At 41.5% G+C, this 19,563-nt stretch overlaps 3 protein-coding genes across 8 annotated transcripts in view; all 3 read left to right on the top strand.

Annotated features, from left to right (window-relative positions):
• The first annotated feature begins 325 nt into the window (after nucleotides 1-325).
• Nucleotides 326-7,259, top strand: LOC137020166 (deubiquitinase DESI2). Its single transcript, XM_067385401.1, has 5 exons — nucleotides 326-588; nucleotides 1,627-1,699; nucleotides 5,793-5,886; nucleotides 5,960-6,101; nucleotides 6,251-7,259. The coding sequence occupies exons 1-5, from the start codon at nucleotides 550-552 to the stop codon at nucleotides 6,497-6,499; spliced, it is 597 nt and encodes a 198-aa protein (XP_067241502.1). The 5' UTR covers nucleotides 326-549; the 3' UTR covers nucleotides 6,500-7,259.
• Nucleotides 7,260-8,974: 1,715 nt separating this feature from the next.
• srsf5a (serine and arginine rich splicing factor 5a) lies at nucleotides 8,975-13,077 on the top strand. Its single transcript, XM_067386640.1, has 8 exons — nucleotides 8,975-9,052; nucleotides 9,645-9,793; nucleotides 9,880-9,950; nucleotides 10,327-10,440; nucleotides 10,523-10,592; nucleotides 11,761-11,834; nucleotides 12,218-12,325; nucleotides 12,407-13,077. The coding sequence occupies exons 2-8, from the start codon at nucleotides 9,668-9,670 to the stop codon at nucleotides 12,618-12,620; spliced, it is 777 nt and encodes a 258-aa protein (XP_067242741.1). The 5' UTR covers nucleotides 8,975-9,052; nucleotides 9,645-9,667; the 3' UTR covers nucleotides 12,621-13,077.
• Nucleotides 13,078-16,600: 3,523 nt separating this feature from the next.
• The window catches only part of pacs2 (phosphofurin acidic cluster sorting protein 2), a 59,899-nt gene continuing 56,936 nt past the window's right edge, over nucleotides 16,601-19,563 (top strand). For all 6 annotated transcript variants that reach the window (XM_067386634.1, XM_067386639.1, XM_067386638.1 and 3 more), the window contains exon 1: nucleotides 16,601-17,017. In XM_067386634.1, the coding sequence (XP_067242735.1) occupies nucleotides 16,899-17,017 (119 nt within the window). In that variant the 5' untranslated portion in view covers nucleotides 16,601-16,898. The remainder of the gene's footprint in view (nucleotides 17,018-19,563) is intronic.

Raw genomic sequence — 19,563 nt, 5'->3', positions numbered from 1 at the left:
TATGGAATATTGGTCATCTTAACGGGGATTCAAACTCCTGGTTTGGCTGACAGGCAGTCGTTGTGCATCACCTATCATCTGCGCCCTTTCAGGACTTTTTGGGTTAGTGTCTACCATTGAAAACCGGTGAAAACCCGGTCGTATTCGGTGCCCGTGCTCTCTTCCCCTCGCGCTCACCGGAGACTGTCCTCGCGCTGCGCACTGGGAGGCCACAAGTGCCTGTTTTCTCTCGCTAGATTCACCATTGATGGAAACCGATGCCCTGTTGCCTTTCCTCGTCCGTGCCTACCTCTGCAGCCGCTGTTTGTCGTTTAGCAACGCGACTAGGCCCGCGAGCCCAACTATACATCTCACAGAATGACTCTCTGATAGATAAAATGACAAGAGTGGATCATTTATATAGTGTTGTGGTCTTTTGGATGTTGGTGTAGCGACTTTGCTGTGTGTTTTAATCTTCTTTGGATCCGAAGCCCAGGTGCGCGAGGAGGCAGCTATCTCGAGAGCAATAAACGCCCGTTATTTTAAGGGACCGCGCGCTTCTCTCTCAGGATGGCAAATGAACCCGTTATTCTTAATGTGTATGACATGGTAAGCTCATTAACCCCTTCATCCTTTACATACTGTTTTATCATAAACCTCGCTGCTTTTAGGCTCTAATTTTGCATGTTATAAAATAACAATACAGGGACTTCAGGAATCAGCATCAGCATGAAGAATCTGGGTCGCTAACATAGAGGTTTCACTTTGAAAACACGGTTGCAAACCTACTTTGAAGCATCTTTGACAGCAGCATTGATGTACGAGTCTAGGGCAGAGATGAGAGCGCGTGTGTTTCTCCTCCCTTGCTCGAGGAGGCGCTGTCACACCATCACAATCTAAACACACGTACTAGAGTAGACAGAACACATGTGATCAGTGATTGTGGTAATCCAAATTTTTATTTAGGAAGGAACACTTGTACTAAATGTACTAACAACATGTCTATATGCTGCATATTTTATGCAAAATTATGTTATAAAACCACATTTTAAACATCAGAAAGTGACTAATGGTATACAAGTGGACTTAATTTATTTTACATTCACAGTTTATAAGACGCTAAATAAATCCAATATCCAAAAGTGAATGACAAAGCATTCAAAGTATCATGCATTTCCTAGGAATACACTTAGACCGTATGAAACACAATCACACATAAAGGGGGTGGGATAGACTAGTCTCTTTTCTGTGTACATTAAATCATGTTCTGCATGTTCTATTATTCATGAAGGGCAGCTGGTGCACCTTTTTGGCCTCACACAGACATGTTTTCTCTCAATATTCACCCCTCCCCCTTCACCTTAAAGCTTATTGTGTGTGTATAACAGGCTTGTGCACTATTCATTGATTTGAATGTCTGGTATAGCTAACAGGATGCAGAATATAGATAGATAGATAGATAGATAGATAGATAGATAGATAGATAGATAGATAGATAGATAGATAGATAGATAGATAGATAGATAGATAGATAGATAGATAGATAGATAGATAGATAGATAGACTCAGTCATAGAAAAACAAATACATTTACAGTTAATTAAAACATGATTATATGATGATCTTGTTCTCCTTCTTGCTCTCTCAGTACTGGATAAATGAATACACCTCTACTCTGGGTATTGGAGTCTTCCACTCAGGAATAGAGATCTACGGCAGAGGTAGAGTGACCACTTATTCAGTGATTTATTTTTTATTTTTTTATTGCATCAAAATCTAGACCTCAACTGGAACCTCAGTCCCATTTGTAAAGAACTTTATTACACACAGTGGAAAAGGTTGTTTCAGCTACTGGGACTACAATTAGTAGACAGTTTGTTTACATTACTGTTAGTGTCAAATAAAAAATACCATGACAAAATGAGGGTGAAAATAATTTAGAACTCAATAAGCAACTGAATATGATTCATCATTCCAGTTTTATTTATTTATTTAAAGGCACAGTATGTAAAGGTTCGCGCTAGAGGTCGCTTATTCAAAACAAAGGCATAGCTTGATGACGCCTTGGTGTTGTCTTCACGTCTATAGACGATGGAAAAAAATCAGGACAGGGCTCGGAAAGATATCATGTTCATGGATGAGATTATTAACATTACCGTAGTATGAAGCAGAGCAGGGCTGAGTTCTGTTCGAGCAGAAACGAGGACGCTGGACGGCTGGAGCGATTGCTAATGAGAGACGAGCGCGACACTCATCTCAAAAGCAGCTGAACTTTTATTATGCCGCAGTCACCACTTCCGCTTCTCCTGGTCAAGCGTATGTGGGGTAATGAAGCTCTGTTTTATCATATTAGATACATTTGTGTGTTGAAAGTTGTAACAGTGCTACTTGTCATTGATATTTGGTCATGGTAAAACATGGTACTCGCTGTAAATCAAGAAAACAAGATTTAAACAGTAAGACTTACTGTGTTGAGCTTTATAACATTATTTGTTTTCTTTCAGTGAATGTATCCATCCAAACAGTTGCTCATTATAGTTGTTCATTGTTTTTTTCTAGGCTTGATTGTGTTTATGGGACGCAGTTTAACATGTCTTAATGCTTCGTTAAAAAAAAAAAAAAAAGCCGTATTTTTCATATATTTTACCTTTATTCTACACCGCTGTTTCCCTTCTCCTAAAAACGCTCCGTTGAGTTCCTGGTTCTTTGAAGCACATCCCTCAGAAATACGCAATGGACTGAGATTGGTTAGCTGGCCCTGTGAGATTCGCTGTCACGATTCACCTTGTCCGGAAACGCCACGGCCCTTACTATTACGGGCAAACTTCGCATGCGCTTCGGTCAAAGTCCAGTCTTTGCTTCGGTGGAAACGTAAATAATGGCGTCAATATTGCTGTATCAATTTGAGCCCAAATCAAACCCAGGTAGCAGTAATGATGAAGAGGGTCAAGCAGAACCTCTGCAAGCACGGCTTTTAATGGAAGTTTATGAATGTTAAGTATTTTTGTTTGTATTTGTGTCAAAGTGTTTAGATTTGCTGTGACTTGTAAATGTCACTGCTGCCCCATAGTGTTCTGATTAAAGCTTTGCTGTAGCTGAATACATGACTGAGTAGTAGCATTTTTGTAAAGGTAATGTTTAATTTATAGCATGAACGAGCATGTGGGTAAACACAACATAAAAGCCGTAATGAAACAATGCTGTACACTGATAACAGAAACGCCAACAAACACCAACCGAAGTTCGCTGGTGTGATTACGTAGAAGTTTGTTGGTGTTTGTAGGCATTTGTTGGAGAAGTATGAAATAAAATTTAGTTAACTGGCTAGCAAAAGCCAAACTGCTTTGGTCTTTGTTTACGTCCCAGAAACTGTATAACTTTATAAAAAAATAAAACATACTTACAGGTTGGGGCCCATAAACAGCAGCTTTTGATTTTAAAGTGGGAACTGCTTCATCTTTCAGTAATAGCCTTTGTGCAAATCCAGCATTGAACTCGTGTAGATTCTGGAAGCTGTCTTCCGTAAACTGTGCAGCACAGACAGTTAAATTAGCATTATAATTGTCAGGAACAGAATTAAACATAAATTTTAAACATTGTTCCTGAAGTCCAGTGTCCCTAGGAAGAAGACTTATATACACGCGACATGGCCTCGTCCACTTTTTTGCGTGTTCCTGTGGGCAGGGTTTATGATGTCACCAACCCAGGAAGAAACCTGTCGTTTTTGTAGGCATTAAACTGCCATCTCCATTTGCATTGAACTTTCAGCACTGTAACTTTGCAGATACTGTTTATGCTCAAGCAGCAACATTACACACTAACTAAAGTTAAAAAATTGAAATCACAATGAACCACCCCTTTAAAGCGTCTTTGGTGTTTCCATGCTTTCTACAAAATAAAACCGGAAATCGATGGTAACGCGGGTATGATGTCATTGATAGGCGACGCATAGACACGGTTTGTGTCCTGGTTAAAATTGCTTATTTCTTTGGATTTAAACATTCTTGGAAACATCTGGGCTAATGTAAGTACACAAGTCAACAAAACATATAACATTGTTCTTGTGGTTTTTGGATATTTTAATCCAAATATCTTACATATTGTGCCTTTAAATAGTATTTATTGGAGTGGCCACATTTAAGTAATGTGATATATACTCACACATCACTAATCTTCCTTGTTATTGTACATGTTTTAGTTCATTCAGCAGCCACTGATGCAATCACTATGCGATCTGAGCCTTGTCAATAGCATTTCAATGTCTGCGTATCCTGTGTAAGTTTTTGCAAATTACTTGACTTGACCTACAAGTGGCAGTGAAGTGTTGTCTGTGCCTGTAGTGATAGAACACAACAGAAGAAGAAACATGCTGTAGCCATTTAGTAATCTGAGTCATAAAGTGACAGAGAATATGCTGTCTTCTTTCATAATTTCTGTTTTTTTTTTTCACCCTTTCACACACACAGACAGAGGAAAGCAGCAGCATTGATACAGAGCAGATGTAGGCAGCTCTGAGGACTGATTTGTTAGGATCTTTAGCTTCTCACTAATACAGAGATGTATGTCACAACAGGGAAGATGATTGCAATTGCAATAAACTTTTTTCCCTTATTATCATGTATATTCTAGTGAAACGGCTTCTCGGACAAGAACAAAATTTGAATTGATTGAATAGATGATGAAATTATTTACAATAAATACTGCAATATTCCATTAAAAAAATAAGAATTGTCAATTTTGATATTTTGCTGATATTAAAGCAGGGTGATATCAACCATACACATTGAGGGGGACAAGAAATAGTCAAATTTGTTCCCACCAAAGTTTTATCTGTGTTAATCTTGATGCTGCTCTGTTTGTTGTTAGGTTGAGAAAAAGTTACATTTTTAGGCTGGTTGCCTCTGCAGTCTAACTGCGCTTGTCAGTGTCAAATAAATGAGATGGTTAATCAAATAAAAGAAGGTACTGTTCACAGAAAATTCTGTCATTTATTACTTACCCTCATGCCGTTCCACATCCGTAAGACCTTCATTAATCTTCGGAACACAAATTAAGATATTTTAGTTGAAATCCGATGGCTCCGTGAGGCCTTCATGGGGAGCAATGACACTTCCTCTTTCAAGGTCCATTAATGTACTAAAACCATATTTAAATCAGTTCATGTGAGTACAGTGGTTCAATATTAATATTATAAAGCGACGAGAATATTTTTGGTGTGCCAAAAAAACAAAATAACGACTTATTTAGTGATGGCCGATTTCAAAACACTGCTTCAGGAAGCATTGGATCATAAATGAATCAGTTTATCGAATCATGATTCAGATCGCGTGTCAAACTGCCAAGCGGCTGAAATCCCGTGACTTTGGCGCTCCGATCAGCAGATTCGATACACTGATGATCTGATGCTTCCTGAAGCAGTGTTTTGAAATCGGCCATCACTAAATAAGTCGTTATTTTGTTTTTTTGGCACACCAAAAATTTTCTCGTCGCTTTAAAATATTAATATTGAACCACTGTACTCACATGAACTGATTTAAATATGTTTTTAGTACATTAATGGATCTTGAGAGAGGAAATGTCATTGCTCCCTATGGAGGCCTCACGGAGCCATCGGATTTCAATTAAAATATCTTAATTTGTGTTCCGAAGACTAACGAAGGTCTTACGGGTGTGGAACGGCATGAGGGTAAGTAATAAATGACAGAATTTTAATTTTTGGGTGAACTAACCCTTTAAAGTAGAGCATACTGTTTTTGTATAATTCCTTCAAAAAATGTTGACAACCTACATTATGTGTTGTTTTGTTTCCTTTAGAGTTTGCATATGGCGGCCATCCATATCCCTTCAGTGGCATTTTTGAGATCAGCCCCGGAAATGCCTCAGAACTGGGGGAGACTTTCAAATTCAAGTGAGTTTTACATAATCACATACACACACATATGAGCCATAAAACAATGTCTCAAGTCCTGTTTCCTCCCCAGAGAGGCTATAGCTCTGGGTACGACAGACTTTGCAGAGGAGGACATTGATAAAATAATGGAGGAGCTGGGAAAGGAATTCAAGGGGAACGCCTACCACCTGATGCACAAAAACTGCAACCATTTTTCTTCCTCGCTGTCTGAGGTCAGTTTACTCCCCTTCTGCCTTTCTCTGTCTGTCTTTTATAAATGATCATCGGACTAGGCATATACAACCTCACTGACTGATGACATATATGCTAGTCATTTTTCTGCATTCTCACATCATTTTATTCTCTCTCTCTCTCTCTATAGTTGCTGTGTGGTAAAGAGATCCCACGTTGGGTGAATCGATTGGCATATTTCAGCTCCTGTATTCCATTTCTGCAGAGTTGTCTGCCTAAAGAGTGGCTCACGCCCGCCGCACTCCAGACCCACATCTGCATGGGCCTTCACAAGGAGAACACACACTCGCACACACACGACTCCAGCGACGATGAGCCCTCATCTGCCCCAGAGGCAGCAGCTGGAACCTCACACAGCTGCAGACACACTCGCGTGTGATCTCACATACACAGTATTACACTGAATTGAACACACATATACACTCCAACCTCTGATCCTGCTGCTACAGCGCCTCCTGCTGGCCTGGATGAACACCAGACCTCATGGCCTCTCTGAAAGGGGAAATCAAAGTCATGTTTTTCTGTAGAGTCCACAGGGATTTAAAAACCTTGCAATGGTACTCTTAAAGATTTAGAGTTGTTTGATTTTTGCTAAGATCAAAACATGTAGTGTTCTTTCTCTTATAAGTAGGACATTATGAATGATGGGTGAACATGATGGACTGTCCCCTGCTGGAGTGTGAAAGCACTACAGGCCCCGCCCTCAAAGATACTGAACTTTCAGTATTCAATTCATTTCTTTCTGTCCATTTGACTTTTAATCTCATCTGGGTATTCTCTAGATTTAGCCGAGTTTGCTGTGTATTTAATTCTTTTCTATTTTGTGATAGAATAAAACAGTGTGTCATCTGCAGAGGAGCTCACATTCCTAACCTTACTTTTTTCCTCAGTGACTTTAGTAATATAGATCTGCTTTATTTAATGATATGATGTCAAACTAATGCCATCTTTGGTTTACATTTCTTTTATTTCTATCTTTTTGGTTTGACTTTTTTATATTTAAGTGCAAGGTTTTCAATAAAAGGGCCGATGACATCACGTGTCTCACACACACTGACAGCAGTTGGAAATTGCAGCCTTATAACTGTAAGCCATTGATATGCTGGACTCAACTGAAACAAAAGACCCCTGTTGTTCTGTCGTTGAGGACACAAAGGGGGCATTTGTGAGGGTGATGTTGAGGGGGTGGGTGGGGTCTGAACATCAGGTCTGGTATCAGTACTGTACAACAGTGTTGTGACTGAATGCAACGTCTGAGTGATTAGGAGAGAGGGAATGTGTGTTGCAAAGGTGTTAATGGTCATTTCTCTTGACTTTAGCTATTGTGCTTTCTGGCTTTTAAAAGTGCTGACTGAAAAGAGAGAAGATGTTGTTGTTAAAATGAGTCATCCACACCTCACTACATGACTTTTGCACAGATTGTTGCCCCGACTTTCAGTCTGGAGGATTCGACACCAGTTGCCACAAGTAAAAGCCAGGCTGCGGATTTTGCGTTGTGTACGATGGGCACAGACTCCACAGACTGATTTCATCCAGTCGGAAGATATCAAACATGTTTCTGCTTGACTTTGTTGTGTTTTGAAAGACTTGTAAGTCTGGGATCTTCAGTCATTTAGTGTAGAATGGCCAGTTTTTCTCTGTAACCATTTACAACATCTGCAAGTCGACGATGGCTAGTGTTTTAAAATCTGTTCAGATTTTAAAATTAGTGAAGTGTAATACAGCCTCGACAGTAAATGAAGGCAACAAATAAAGGTTGTAGGGTCATTTCAGTCTCCAGGCTCTGGAAAAGACCTAGTAAATGTAGACACCACATCTAATTTTTCACAAGCTGTGAAAGACAGATGCACAGTCCGTTCAAAAGGGTTGATTGTCTTATGGTCCTAAAGCAATTTTCTTAATACATGTTTTACAACAAATTTTCAAGTACATTTTCAGTGTTTCGGCAGCTGAAATATTGACAGAAAAGTTAAGAACATTAAATGTCTGTTGATTTGTGAAATATTATAAAGGTGTTTACTTTGACTATGGTCCATATTAGAGTAAATGATTAATCTCTCAGTATTATTTTGATCTTTCTGTGCCATTTTGCCTCTCTCTCTTTGCAAATCTTCACCTTTGTCGCTCAGGATGGCATGGCATTGTAGGTGGCAACGCCACCCATGAGTCAAATCTATAGGAAATATGTTTTTGGTGAAGTATTTATAAAATTGAATTTTATATTTGGAATATGATTCTGTTTACTGTTATTTTGTCAAAGATCCTATCTGTAGAGCCTAATTCTTATGATGCTGTTTTTGTTTAATTTAGTCGAGGCCACAACTGAGATCTTTTACTAGTTCAGCAAAGACCCATTTTGTAGGCATTCCCCACTGATGCCATTTCTAGACTCGATTAGTACTTCTTGTTTTGATGTGATTGACAATTTCAGATATTTACAGATGAATAGAGAATAAAGAAATTAAAAGGCTTTTCCCTGAATTTTATTACTGTTACAATTGTCATTTCTGAATATTTTTAAACATTGATTTAATTCACACCAAGAGTCATTTATTCTTATGTGACTCTTGATATGTTCAGCAGTAAAGATAATCAGATCATGTGATGTCTTCACTCTTCAGTTTCTTGGAAACTTCCAGACTGAATCAATCCGTTTCCAACTGTGTTAACCAAGATAAAATGCTAAAAGTATAAAGTCTGGCAAGTAAATATCTACCAGGGCTTTATTTGATTAAATGATACAAGTATATATAACTGGTAAAAGTATAAACGAACTCGTGAAATGACCATTTTCAATGTGTTTATGTACACGTGCACGAGGCTCGCCTCCCATTACCCTCCCCCCTTGCGCGTGAACACGCATATAAATACTTCTGCGCGCGGCCGCGTCCCTCAGTCTCGAGGCCAACGCCATTTTGTCCTGTAAGCAGAGGTGAGAAGACGATGTCGATTTCTTAAAAATGCTTTATATTTTATATGTATTGCTAGCTTGTCGTTTTATTTAAACTTAGATAATGCAAATGGAATTCGTTTTAACGGTATTTTGTCCGTTTTTACGGTTTAACATCGAGTAAATCTATCTGCGCATGCTGACTGGGCCTCGACCGCAAGGCTGCTCCGTGTTCGCCAGATTAGTCGTGGTATTTTCAAAATGTATAAACCTTTATATTCAAGAAGTATTTGTAATTTATAGCAGCACTTATATTTTGTACTTTAGGGGTGCATATTGTAGCTTATCAGTATAAATTCAAGATAAAGTTGATTAATCGCTTTAGAAACGAGTGTTTGTTTTACGTTAGTTGAAAGACCTATTAGTGTTACAGAAAATCTTTTTGTTTTACCCATCGGTTGTCATGCTTTTGGACGTTTATTCATGATATTGATACGTTGACTCTTGTAAATGATTAGCTTGTGGTTATACCGTGTGTGACCAGCAGGGTGGCGCACAAATGCTCTTCTCCCTGCAGTTCAAAGTACTTGTTGCCAGACTGTTGATTAACAATCCTTTCACGCTCTTTTCCCAGATTTCCTTGAATCTTTAATCACAATGAGTGGATGTCGCGTGTTCATCGGCCGTCTGAGCCCCCATGCTCGGGAAAGAGACGTGGAGAAGTTCTTTAAAGGCTACGGACGTATCAGGGAGATTAACCTGAAAAACGGGTTTGGCTTTGTGGTGAGTACCGAAACTCATTTGGGGGTCTCACGTGTGAGGCAGTTATGAAATACGACTTACTGCCCCCTATTGTCTGATTATCACAGGAGTTTGACGACCACAGGGACGCAGATGACGCAGTGTATGAGCTGAATGGAAAAGAGCTGTGCAGCGAGAGGTGAGACTGAATCCAGAAATATGAGACTGCTTCCATGTGGTTTGTTTGAAATGAAAATTTGCCCAATTTTCTAAACTCATGTTATAAATCTTATCATTAAACAATTTATGCACAGTTTTCATTTTTAGTAAACTTGCATGGTAATGTTTAATCCAGATAGCATTTAGTCTGCTTAAACTGCCCTCGCAAGCTCATGTTTATTTTCCTTCACCTTTGAGTGCAAAAATCCAATCAACAACCAATAGATAGAACAGGACGACTTTTTTTTTTTTCATTAATCTGTTCATTAATTCAGATGTGCTTCGAAATATAGAAAAGACCTGTTGTTAATTCTGTTTCATTGCTATGTACTCATATTTTGTTGTCTTAACCTCAGGGTGACTATTGAGCATGCTCGCTCTCGCAGAGGAAGAGGTGGTGGCCCAGGAATGGGAGGACGTTTCTCTCCACGCTTTGGAGGGTACCGTCAGTCCCGCAGTGGGGGTTCCAGGTAAGCTAGCGTTGAGAGTACATCTACGCCGTTTGTTCTGATAAAGTTCAATCAAATGAGTTAACCTCTGTCCCTTTCTTAGGTATGGACCACCAGTGCGCACGGAGCACAGAATCATTGTGGAGAATCTCTCCTCTCGCATCAGCTGGCAGGTGAGCATCCCGAGTGGTAGCAGCGGAGCGATGTAGCAGCCTGCTGTTGTAGTGTTTCATCATCCCTGCATTTCTCTTGTCTTTGACATCAGTACAAGCACACAAACCATTAGTTATCTTTGTTACTGTTAAACTGGAAGTAGAATTTCCTCTTCACCTCAGCCAAACCTTACATAAGTTTAAAAAAAAAAAAAACAAACAAAAAAATGATGAATTGAATGCTGAAAGGTTCTCTAACCCAGACCCATGTTTTTCAAACCTTTTCTTTAACAGCTGTGCTCTGGTATTCTTTAATTGGAGTTGCATGCACAGCCTCCGAGGTGCATAGCGCCCTCCCCTGGTTGTGTTCTGAATAGTGTCCCTCTGGTGCCTCACCCGACACGCAGTGTCTGCCGGTCTAAGTCTTGGCTGGGTCCGTAGCGCCAGACAGAGCCGTAGCACAGGATAGCCTTAGAGGAGCTGGGTAGCCGCTCTCTGGAGGGTCTGTGATGTCAGATCTGCTCCATCCCCCCGATCTGCTGTTTGGGTCTTATTCTGTTGGTGCTGAAGCGGGGAGGGGTGCAGGGTTTTGGCCCCTCCCCCATCCTCTCTCTCTCTGGTGGGGTCCGTTCTTACGGAGGCCGGATGGGTCGAGTCCGAGGTCGTTTTAACGCTTCATTGCTTCCGTTTGCTATTTGGACAAGTGGCTCTTTGCTAATGCCTTCTGTGGTTTGGAACGGTAAGTAGCTCATCACACTGGATAGTTACACGGTAAAGAGGGTTCTGTCACTTTAAATCTGGAGTTAGCTGTAAATGGAGAAAGATGCTACAGATTTCCGGAAGGTAGTTTTGAGACTTGCACAAAAACTACTTAACATCATGAGAACCTCTTCTCAGGAGCTAGCTTAGTCAGGCGTGTCTCCATCTGAGGGCTTTGCTTCCTGCTGTTTCACACAATCTAAAAGACTCGTGTTGCCGAAAACGCTCTGGTAGTTTTATAACTGGGACGAATCCACAGGTAAGATGACATCTGTTGAGGGAGTTTTCTACAGGTGCACCAGTGCACACTTTAGAGCAGATGCTGCAGACTGCAGTGTGTATTTAATGTGGGTGCTAAACTGCAGTGTGTGACTCAGTGCTTTTGAGTTCCTCTTGAAAATGTCATTAAGTGTTTTTTGCTTTCCTGCAGGATCTGAAGGACTTGATGAGGAAGGTGGGAGAAGTGACCTTTGTGGATGCACACAGGACCAATAAGAATGAGGGGTAAGATATTGCGTTATATATACACACAAGACTGTTCTGACCGTCACCAAAGGTTATAGACTCCACTCCTATTACTTGTGAATGGGAGAAACTGCAACACACAATATGGTGGAATATGTCCCCCCCTTCTTAGTATATAGCCAATCGCTGATTGGTAAAGTCATTGTGTCACTGTAGCTGCCGTTAGAAGCAATGGTTCCCGTAGTTTGGCAAGCAGTTTGAGATTTCGTGATTCTCCCATTTAAATAGATAGGGCTTGGTCTTCGATGTTCGACATAGCTGCCCGGTGGCATTGCAAATACGGCCGCCGAGTGAACAGACTTTCCTTGAAAGGGACTTTGCTGTCACATGCTTGTAACTGAGAGTCCTGATTTGTTTTACAGGGTGGTGGAGTTTGCTTCGCACAGTGATATGAAGAATGCCATCGAGAAGCTGGATGGAACAGATCTGAATGGGCGCAAGCTCAAGCTGTATGAGGATCGCAAGAGGAAGTATGTAACCGACAGTCACTCTTAACTACACATTGCCAAATTCTCATTGAGGAAATCTTAACCTGTTTCTCTTCTCTCCAGTCGTAGCAGGAGTCGTTCCCGCAGCAGGAGCAGCTCCCGTTCCCGTTCGCCCAGTCGGAGTCGCAGCCCCGAGCGTGGAAGCAAGCGTTCTCGCAGCCGCTCAGCTAGTCGCACCCCAGAGAAGAACACCAGCAACCGCTCTCCTTCCCGCTCGCCGTCTCCTCCGAGGAAACAGAGCCGCTCCCGATCTGCTTCTGCGGAGAGTCAGCACTGAAACTAATTGCGTGTATGTGTGTGTGTGAGCGAGAGACTGAGCTTTTTCACTTATTAATGTGGCATATGTCATTGTGCTACTTTAGTGTAAATTACTGAATGCTAGTTGAATGGATGAATGTGTATGAAGATGTTTTGATTTATTTCTTATGCTAATGAGCTGGGTGGGTTTAAGTGATAATGGAGTGGGTTAAGATTGGATATTTTTCACAAATGTCTCATTTTGTTTTCTATTTTTATTTGATCAATATCAGTCCTGGAGTACTTCTGTAGAGAACTTAAATGTATGTGGGTTTTGTTTCTCAAACTCACCCGTTAATTTTTTTTGTTTGAGTCTTTATGGTTGTTCAACAGAAGGTTATGCCTGTATATACACTCTGGAATAAAGTATATTGGTATTTGGCAGAGAAAGATTGTCTGTTTTCCTAATGCCCTCACATGTGTGCTGAATTTGGTGTTCCTCTGCATGGGTTAGAAACACTAAAGTCTATCATTCTAACTTTATCTGATCTCTGATTTGCTATAAAATAAACTCCTTTGTCATCTCTGATTTGGATGCAAGACGTGTTTAATCACGAAGTGTTTAAAGTGAAGCTCTGCAGTTTTCCAGCTCAGTACACTAGGTGGTGCTGCTTCATAGCTTTCAAAAGTCTAGGATGGCACATTTACAACAATCTGATCAGCATGCATCATGGAAATATATATGCTTGGGTGACTGGAAGAGATTCATTTCAGTTCCTAACAAAGTAAAGATCCCCCTTTTTTCCTTCTGGATATTTTAGGGCTAGTTCAAAAGTAATTGATTGGATTATGGCTATTGATTGAATCGAATCTTGAAAATGGGTGGTTCAAAAGGTGGGGAAAAAAGGATTTTGAAATCAGATCACAAAATCAAATCTTGGTTTTGATGTGGATGAAATATCAGTTTGCGTTCAAAAGTTTAGTAAGATTGGGATACCTTAAAAAAAATCTGGATTATTCTGACCGCATCAGAAGAGTGGATTTCAAGAACAAAAATGTAGTAAAACTGGTCAGAAAATAGAGCTTTGGTAATCTGAAAAAGTGTGTGCCTGGATCAAGGTGATCCAATCCAATTTTGCTTTGAAAAACCAGCACAAAAGTAACCTTTTGTTTAAACCTGGTCCTGGATAGCAAAAAACAGGATTTCCAAATTCAGATCATTCTGATCCTGATTAAGCTTTTTGAACATATGGCCCATAGAGTTTATTTGACAGTGATTATAAAAATAACAACTCAGATGGTGTCTGCTTTTCTGTGAGAATCAATATTGTTCCCAGCTAGGGCCTCAACATGTACACAGCACAGAAACTGGGGTTATTGATTCAGTCAATACGTTAGAAGCACACTAGAAACCTCCATTTTATGAATTGATCTCTGTTGCTATGAGGATCTTGGCAACCACAGATCGAGGAATATGAATGAGAGGCGATAATGTATCTTCTCTAGTGTCCAAGGACAAAACATCCTTCCTATGTCTCTACGGTAGAGACTCTACCCATCTGTTTTTTTCTATTTGCTCATAAAACTGGTGTCCTCGGTGCACTGCGACGCTCGTCCTCAAGGACAAACAGATAAAATCAAACTACAAACAAACAACAGACGTGCATTGAGATCAGATTGCTGAGAGTAATTTGTGTCGTACTGATGAGAATACACTAGTTGTTTGAGAAACACATGCACAAACAGCATAGATAGGTGAACAGTTAATTACTGCACATACAACTTAAAATCTATCTATCTATCTATCTATCTATCTATCTATCTATCTATCTATCTATCTATCTATCTATCTATCTATCTATCTATCTATCTATCTATCTATCTATCTATCTATCTATCTATCTATCTATCTATCTATCTATCTATCTATCTATCATGATACAAATGTTGTATTTGAACAATTTAAACGTTGATTAGATTAGCCTGAATCTCCTTTTCTGCTGCAGGGATCAGGATAATCCTGATGTTTTGGAGTAAAGGAATGCCAAAAAAGTTTGAAAAACACATATTGAAGGGTTGATCCTGAAATCAAGAAACCAAAATATGATCAAAACTAATTTCAGTATCCTTTTTTTTCTTTTTGAACAACCCGTTTTCAAGATCAAATTACTTGTGATGAAAAGTATGTTTAAGTATATTTTAAGTAAAATATTGTTGTAAAATTGCCATCTGTGTTGGGAAAGTGACTATTGCGGTACTTCTTGCGGTTACTTTTTATAGTAAAGAATGTGTTACGTTACTTTTTCTTATATGGGCTTCTTTGTTTTTTAATAACAAAAAAGTTCTATTTTTAGCACATGTAAAGGCCCTCTTACACCAAAAGTGAAAAAAAAATAAAGGAAGTGGCTGGAGGAAATGCAAATTTATGCCTGTACAGTAGTACAGGGCTCAGTGCAAAAAAACCTTTCAGCTGTGCTGCTGTTCTGTATTACAGAAGAATAGGACACAGAGGAAAGTTTAACACACTTCAATAAAAACAAATAATGAAACACAAATGTAATGTTTATCTAGTTTGCTTATTAGTATGGTTGAGTTGGATCATCAAAGGTCAGCAGCAAAGACATTGCTTAATAAAGTGAGATTAAATACATCAAGTATATCTGTGTAATTTAATGTATTTACTGTAGTTATTGTAGGTTTGCGTAATATTCTGAATTTGCATTTCACTGTTTTTATTCATTTTGAGGAATACTGAGGAATACTGTTTTTGTGCAAGTGACATGAGTAAATGAATGCTCAAATTTAGTCTAGAACAACAATAACCATCTTGTTTAGCCTATGCACCTAATCCCGATTTCTCTCAACATGGGGACAGGAGAGCTGTCAGTCAATAAATAGGAAAAAAAAGTAACTTGTGTTAATTATTTGAAAATGTAACTCAGATATTTTGTTGTAAATTTAAAAGTAATCTGATTACAAAACTTGTGTTTCCCCCGACACTGATTGTCATTATAGAATGCTATTATACACTCTAAAAAATGCTGGGTTAATAACAACCCAAGTTGGGTTAAAAATGGACAAACCCAGCGATTGGGTTAAATGTTTGCCCAACCTGCTGGGTAGTTTTATTTAACTCAACTATTGTATAAAATTACTGTATTGCTTAATTAAAATTAACCCAAAGTATGTTGGAAATGAACATTTATTAATGTTCAATGAATAATTATTAAACAATAAACATTTATTAAATTGCTTATTAATAAATCTATATTAATAAACTATTAAATTTATATGAATACAATATTAAAGCTTATAATGAACATTCACCTTTTTTCTATTATTGTTGCCTCTAATTGCATCTGGTTTTTAATTTCTCAACTATTTTGGGTTCATTTTAAGCTAGCCATATAGCAATTTTTAAACAATAGTTGGTTTAAATAAAACTACCCAGCAGGTTGGGCAAACATTTAACCCAATCGCTGGGTTTGTCCATTTTCAACCCAACTTTTGTTGTTTTTAACCCAGCATTTTTTAGAGTGTAATATGATTGAAAATGATGTCCAGGATACTGGAGTAGCACTTTTTACTGCATATTCCATATTACATGTTGACATAAGAATATAATATATAGTAATATAATATAGGCTAATATATAACATAATATAATATAAATTATATAATATATTATATAGTAAATATAATATAAACAGTAGCCTATATTATAAAAAAGATTATTTATGATATTATCAATCATTATTATAATTTTATTAATATTTTATCTTGACCAACTTCATTTTACATGCAGTAGATACACGCTTGCGTTGTGCAACTGTTGGAAATAAGCATTTTCATGTTCAGTCTAATATACTTACAGTATACTTAAAGTCCAAATGTCCGGTATATGCAAGCTCTATAATAATGTAGAGCATAATGTGACTTCTTGTTTATAAACAGCACTAGGCACTTTGTCTACGCTTGTCCCGTTATTCACTGACCATCCCGAGTGTGCGAGAGCGCAGATGCGCCAGTCGCTGGTACAGCTCGGGGTCACGTGACTTCCTGCGGCGAGTGACTGCTGCTGCAGTTTCTTGTCGCGAGCGCTCGGTGCACGGTGTGGAAATTCCGAACCACAGCGGCATGAAGCTGCACGCATACACCGCATGCGATTCGCTGCGCAACCCGTGAACGGTAACTCGTCTCCGTAGAGCAGCGGATTAACCCCCGTTTGAGCGGAGGGAGGATTAAGATCCAGCGCGATCCAGAGGGAGAAGTTTGCTCATTGCGTCGGGTGGAGGTGAACGGGACACCAGCAGCGAGCATGGCGGAGAGAAGTGGCCGGTTAAGCTTCCCCGGGAGCGGGGCGCTGAACAGACCGGTTCCTATGAACCTGTTCGCCACCTGGGAAATAGACGGCTCGTCTCCCAACTGCATCCCCAGGTGAGAGTCAGGGGTGATCGGACGCCCAGGTGGGCTGTTTGTCAGCGGGCGGGCGGGCAGGTGCACGGCGGCAGGGAGTGGTGTGTGTGTGTGTCTGTGTTAGAGAAAGGGTGTGTGAACTAGTTAGACTGTCATTGTGGTGCACTGATCGAGCGCGTCTGATTGGACCGATGTCAGCATCGGATCACGGTGGCACAAATCCAGTGATGTTCTGCTGATTTAGTAACGCTTTTCTGTCATTCACCATTAGTCTAAGTGTTAAAATGTGACCCGGTTGCGCTTTGATCAGTAGTCTCACAGTGCAGCGTATAATTATTATTATTGACATTGTTATTATTATTAATTATTATTTTCATTTCCGTTATGCTTGGCGCGAGCCTGGGGGGTTTGACAGTTCTGATCGAACACAAACAAAACTCTTTGGCCATTGTGACGTCAGGGTTCCACGCTAGCGCCGCGCTCGGGTGAGGTGGCACGCGCGGTTTGCTATGAATCGGTTTCGCCGGAGGGGTCGAGCTGTCATCAACACGGACCGGTTTCCTGCACATTAACCCATGAATCTACTAGATGCACTGCCTCCAGAACAAAATGTTCTGACCCAGAGATTCAGAGACAGCTGCTTCTCTTATTTTCTGTCATGAGTCATCAAAGTACCTTTCTTTCTTTCTAAACCACACATCGGATCAAAACAGAGAAGCTAATAATAAACGGAGATTGCTGTATGTGTGCTGGCATGCAGGGTTTTTTTTCTGTCCCATAATTGTTATGATGAACTATGGGTGGTGTCCGCAAATGACCTTAAAGAGTCGGTTCACCCATAAAGGAAAATGCTGTCATTATTTACTCGCCCTCATCACTTCCAGGAGAAATTATAAAGAGGGACTGGACTGGTGCTGGAGATTTCCAGCTTCAAAGGAGGATATAAATCTCTGTGAAGATTGCAAGTCTTCTGAAGCCCTGCGGTAGCTTTGTTGTGAGGAGCAGTTCAAAATGAAAGTCATTATTCTTTAAACAAATCATGTCTTTTCAATGAATCAGTTGATTGAGTGAGTTCACAAAACCAGGGTTCCCTTTCGATACTTCACTCGTACTGCGTATGGGGAAAGGTCTCCCTTTTTCCCCGCTGCTGAAGCCTTTTTCAATAACGCAGTGTAACTGCACCGTCATTGGTTCACTCATAGACAAGTTGTTGAACCAATGGCGGCGCGGCATAGCTGCGCGGCCTATGGCGACAAAGCGCGCGAATATTCCCGCCGAAATGGGCGGGGTATAGGGCTATATAAGCAGGCGTTTCGCCATAGGATTTCAGTGTTTTCTCCTTCAGCGACGACATCTACTTCTCTTCGCTGATCTCCGCCTGAAGCCGAAGAAGCTCGCCGCCTTCTGCTCTCGCCGCCGTCTGAAGAGGCTCCCGCAGCGGACTCGCCTGGACTCGCCGGTGGAAGAAAGCGCCGGCGCCCTCGCGGACTGCAGCTTCTAGCGCCGTCGCCGAGCCGCCGCCTCCCGCTTCCCGCTTCCGGCCGCTTCCTGTGCGTCCCCTGCCGCCATCCGGCGCGCCGCCTGAGAGCTTCATCCGCGGCTTAAACGCCGCTCTAAAAGAGCGATTTCCAGCGGTTTTCACCGCTTTAAGAGCTTCCGCGGCCCCTCGCCGCTCTAAAAGAGCCACCCAATTGCCGTTTTCACGGCAGCGGCGTCTCACGATGCCCCGCCACTCATGTGGTACTTGCAGGGCCCCCCTGCACGACGACGATGGACACAGCGAGTGTGTCGCTTGCCTGGGCAAGCCCCACGCAGACGAGCGCGCTCGCTGGAGACTCATGCCCGCACTGCGAGTGCATGAGTCTCGCTTCCCTGCGCTCGCGGGTCGCCTTCTTCACTGAGGGCGATCTCGCCGCTCGCGCCCTCCCGTCTCCTTCCTCCCGCGGTCCGGCGAGGAAAAGACAGCGGGGTAGAGCGACTCAGCGCCAGGAGTTGAGCGAGCTCACGCCGGCCCAGCCCCGCGTGCCTCGCCCTCTCCTCCCAGGGAACTCTCTCCAGTTCTGTTCTCTCGCCCTGAGCAGCGTCCCTCCGCAGAAGCGAGTGACCTCGTCTCATTCGGGGGAACAGACGACGAACAAGACGACTCCATGTCTCTTGCGGCTTCCGAAGCGGAAGGATGGGCTGGCGAGCCGGAAGACCCCGCTCCACCGCCTCCCTTGGAACCCATCGAGCATGGCCAGGGCATGGATGCCGAGCTCTTCCGCATCCTGTCTAGAGCCGTTGAAGAGCTGGACCTCGAGTGGGCCCCTCCAGAGGAGCCGTCTCGCAGCCGCCTGGACGAATGGTTTCTGCCAGGCCGCCGCCAAGCACCTCGCCAGCGTTCAGCGCCCTTCTTTCCTGAGGTCCACGAAGAGCTGACGAAGTCGTGGCGCGCTCCTTACTCTGCCCGCCTCCACACTACGCACCGCTCCGCCCTCACCGCCGTCGACGGCGCCGAGGAGAAGGGATACGAGCGCTTGCCACCCCTAGATGAAGCGGTGGCTGCTCACCTCTGTCCTCCCGCGGCT

The sequence above is a fragment of the Chanodichthys erythropterus genome, chromosome 5 (assembly GCF_024489055.1).
Source record: "Chanodichthys erythropterus isolate Z2021 chromosome 5, ASM2448905v1, whole genome shotgun sequence".
Taxonomy (NCBI): Eukaryota; Metazoa; Chordata; class Actinopteri; order Cypriniformes; family Xenocyprididae; genus Chanodichthys; species Chanodichthys erythropterus.
This window is presented reverse-complemented; position numbering and strand designations above follow the sequence as displayed.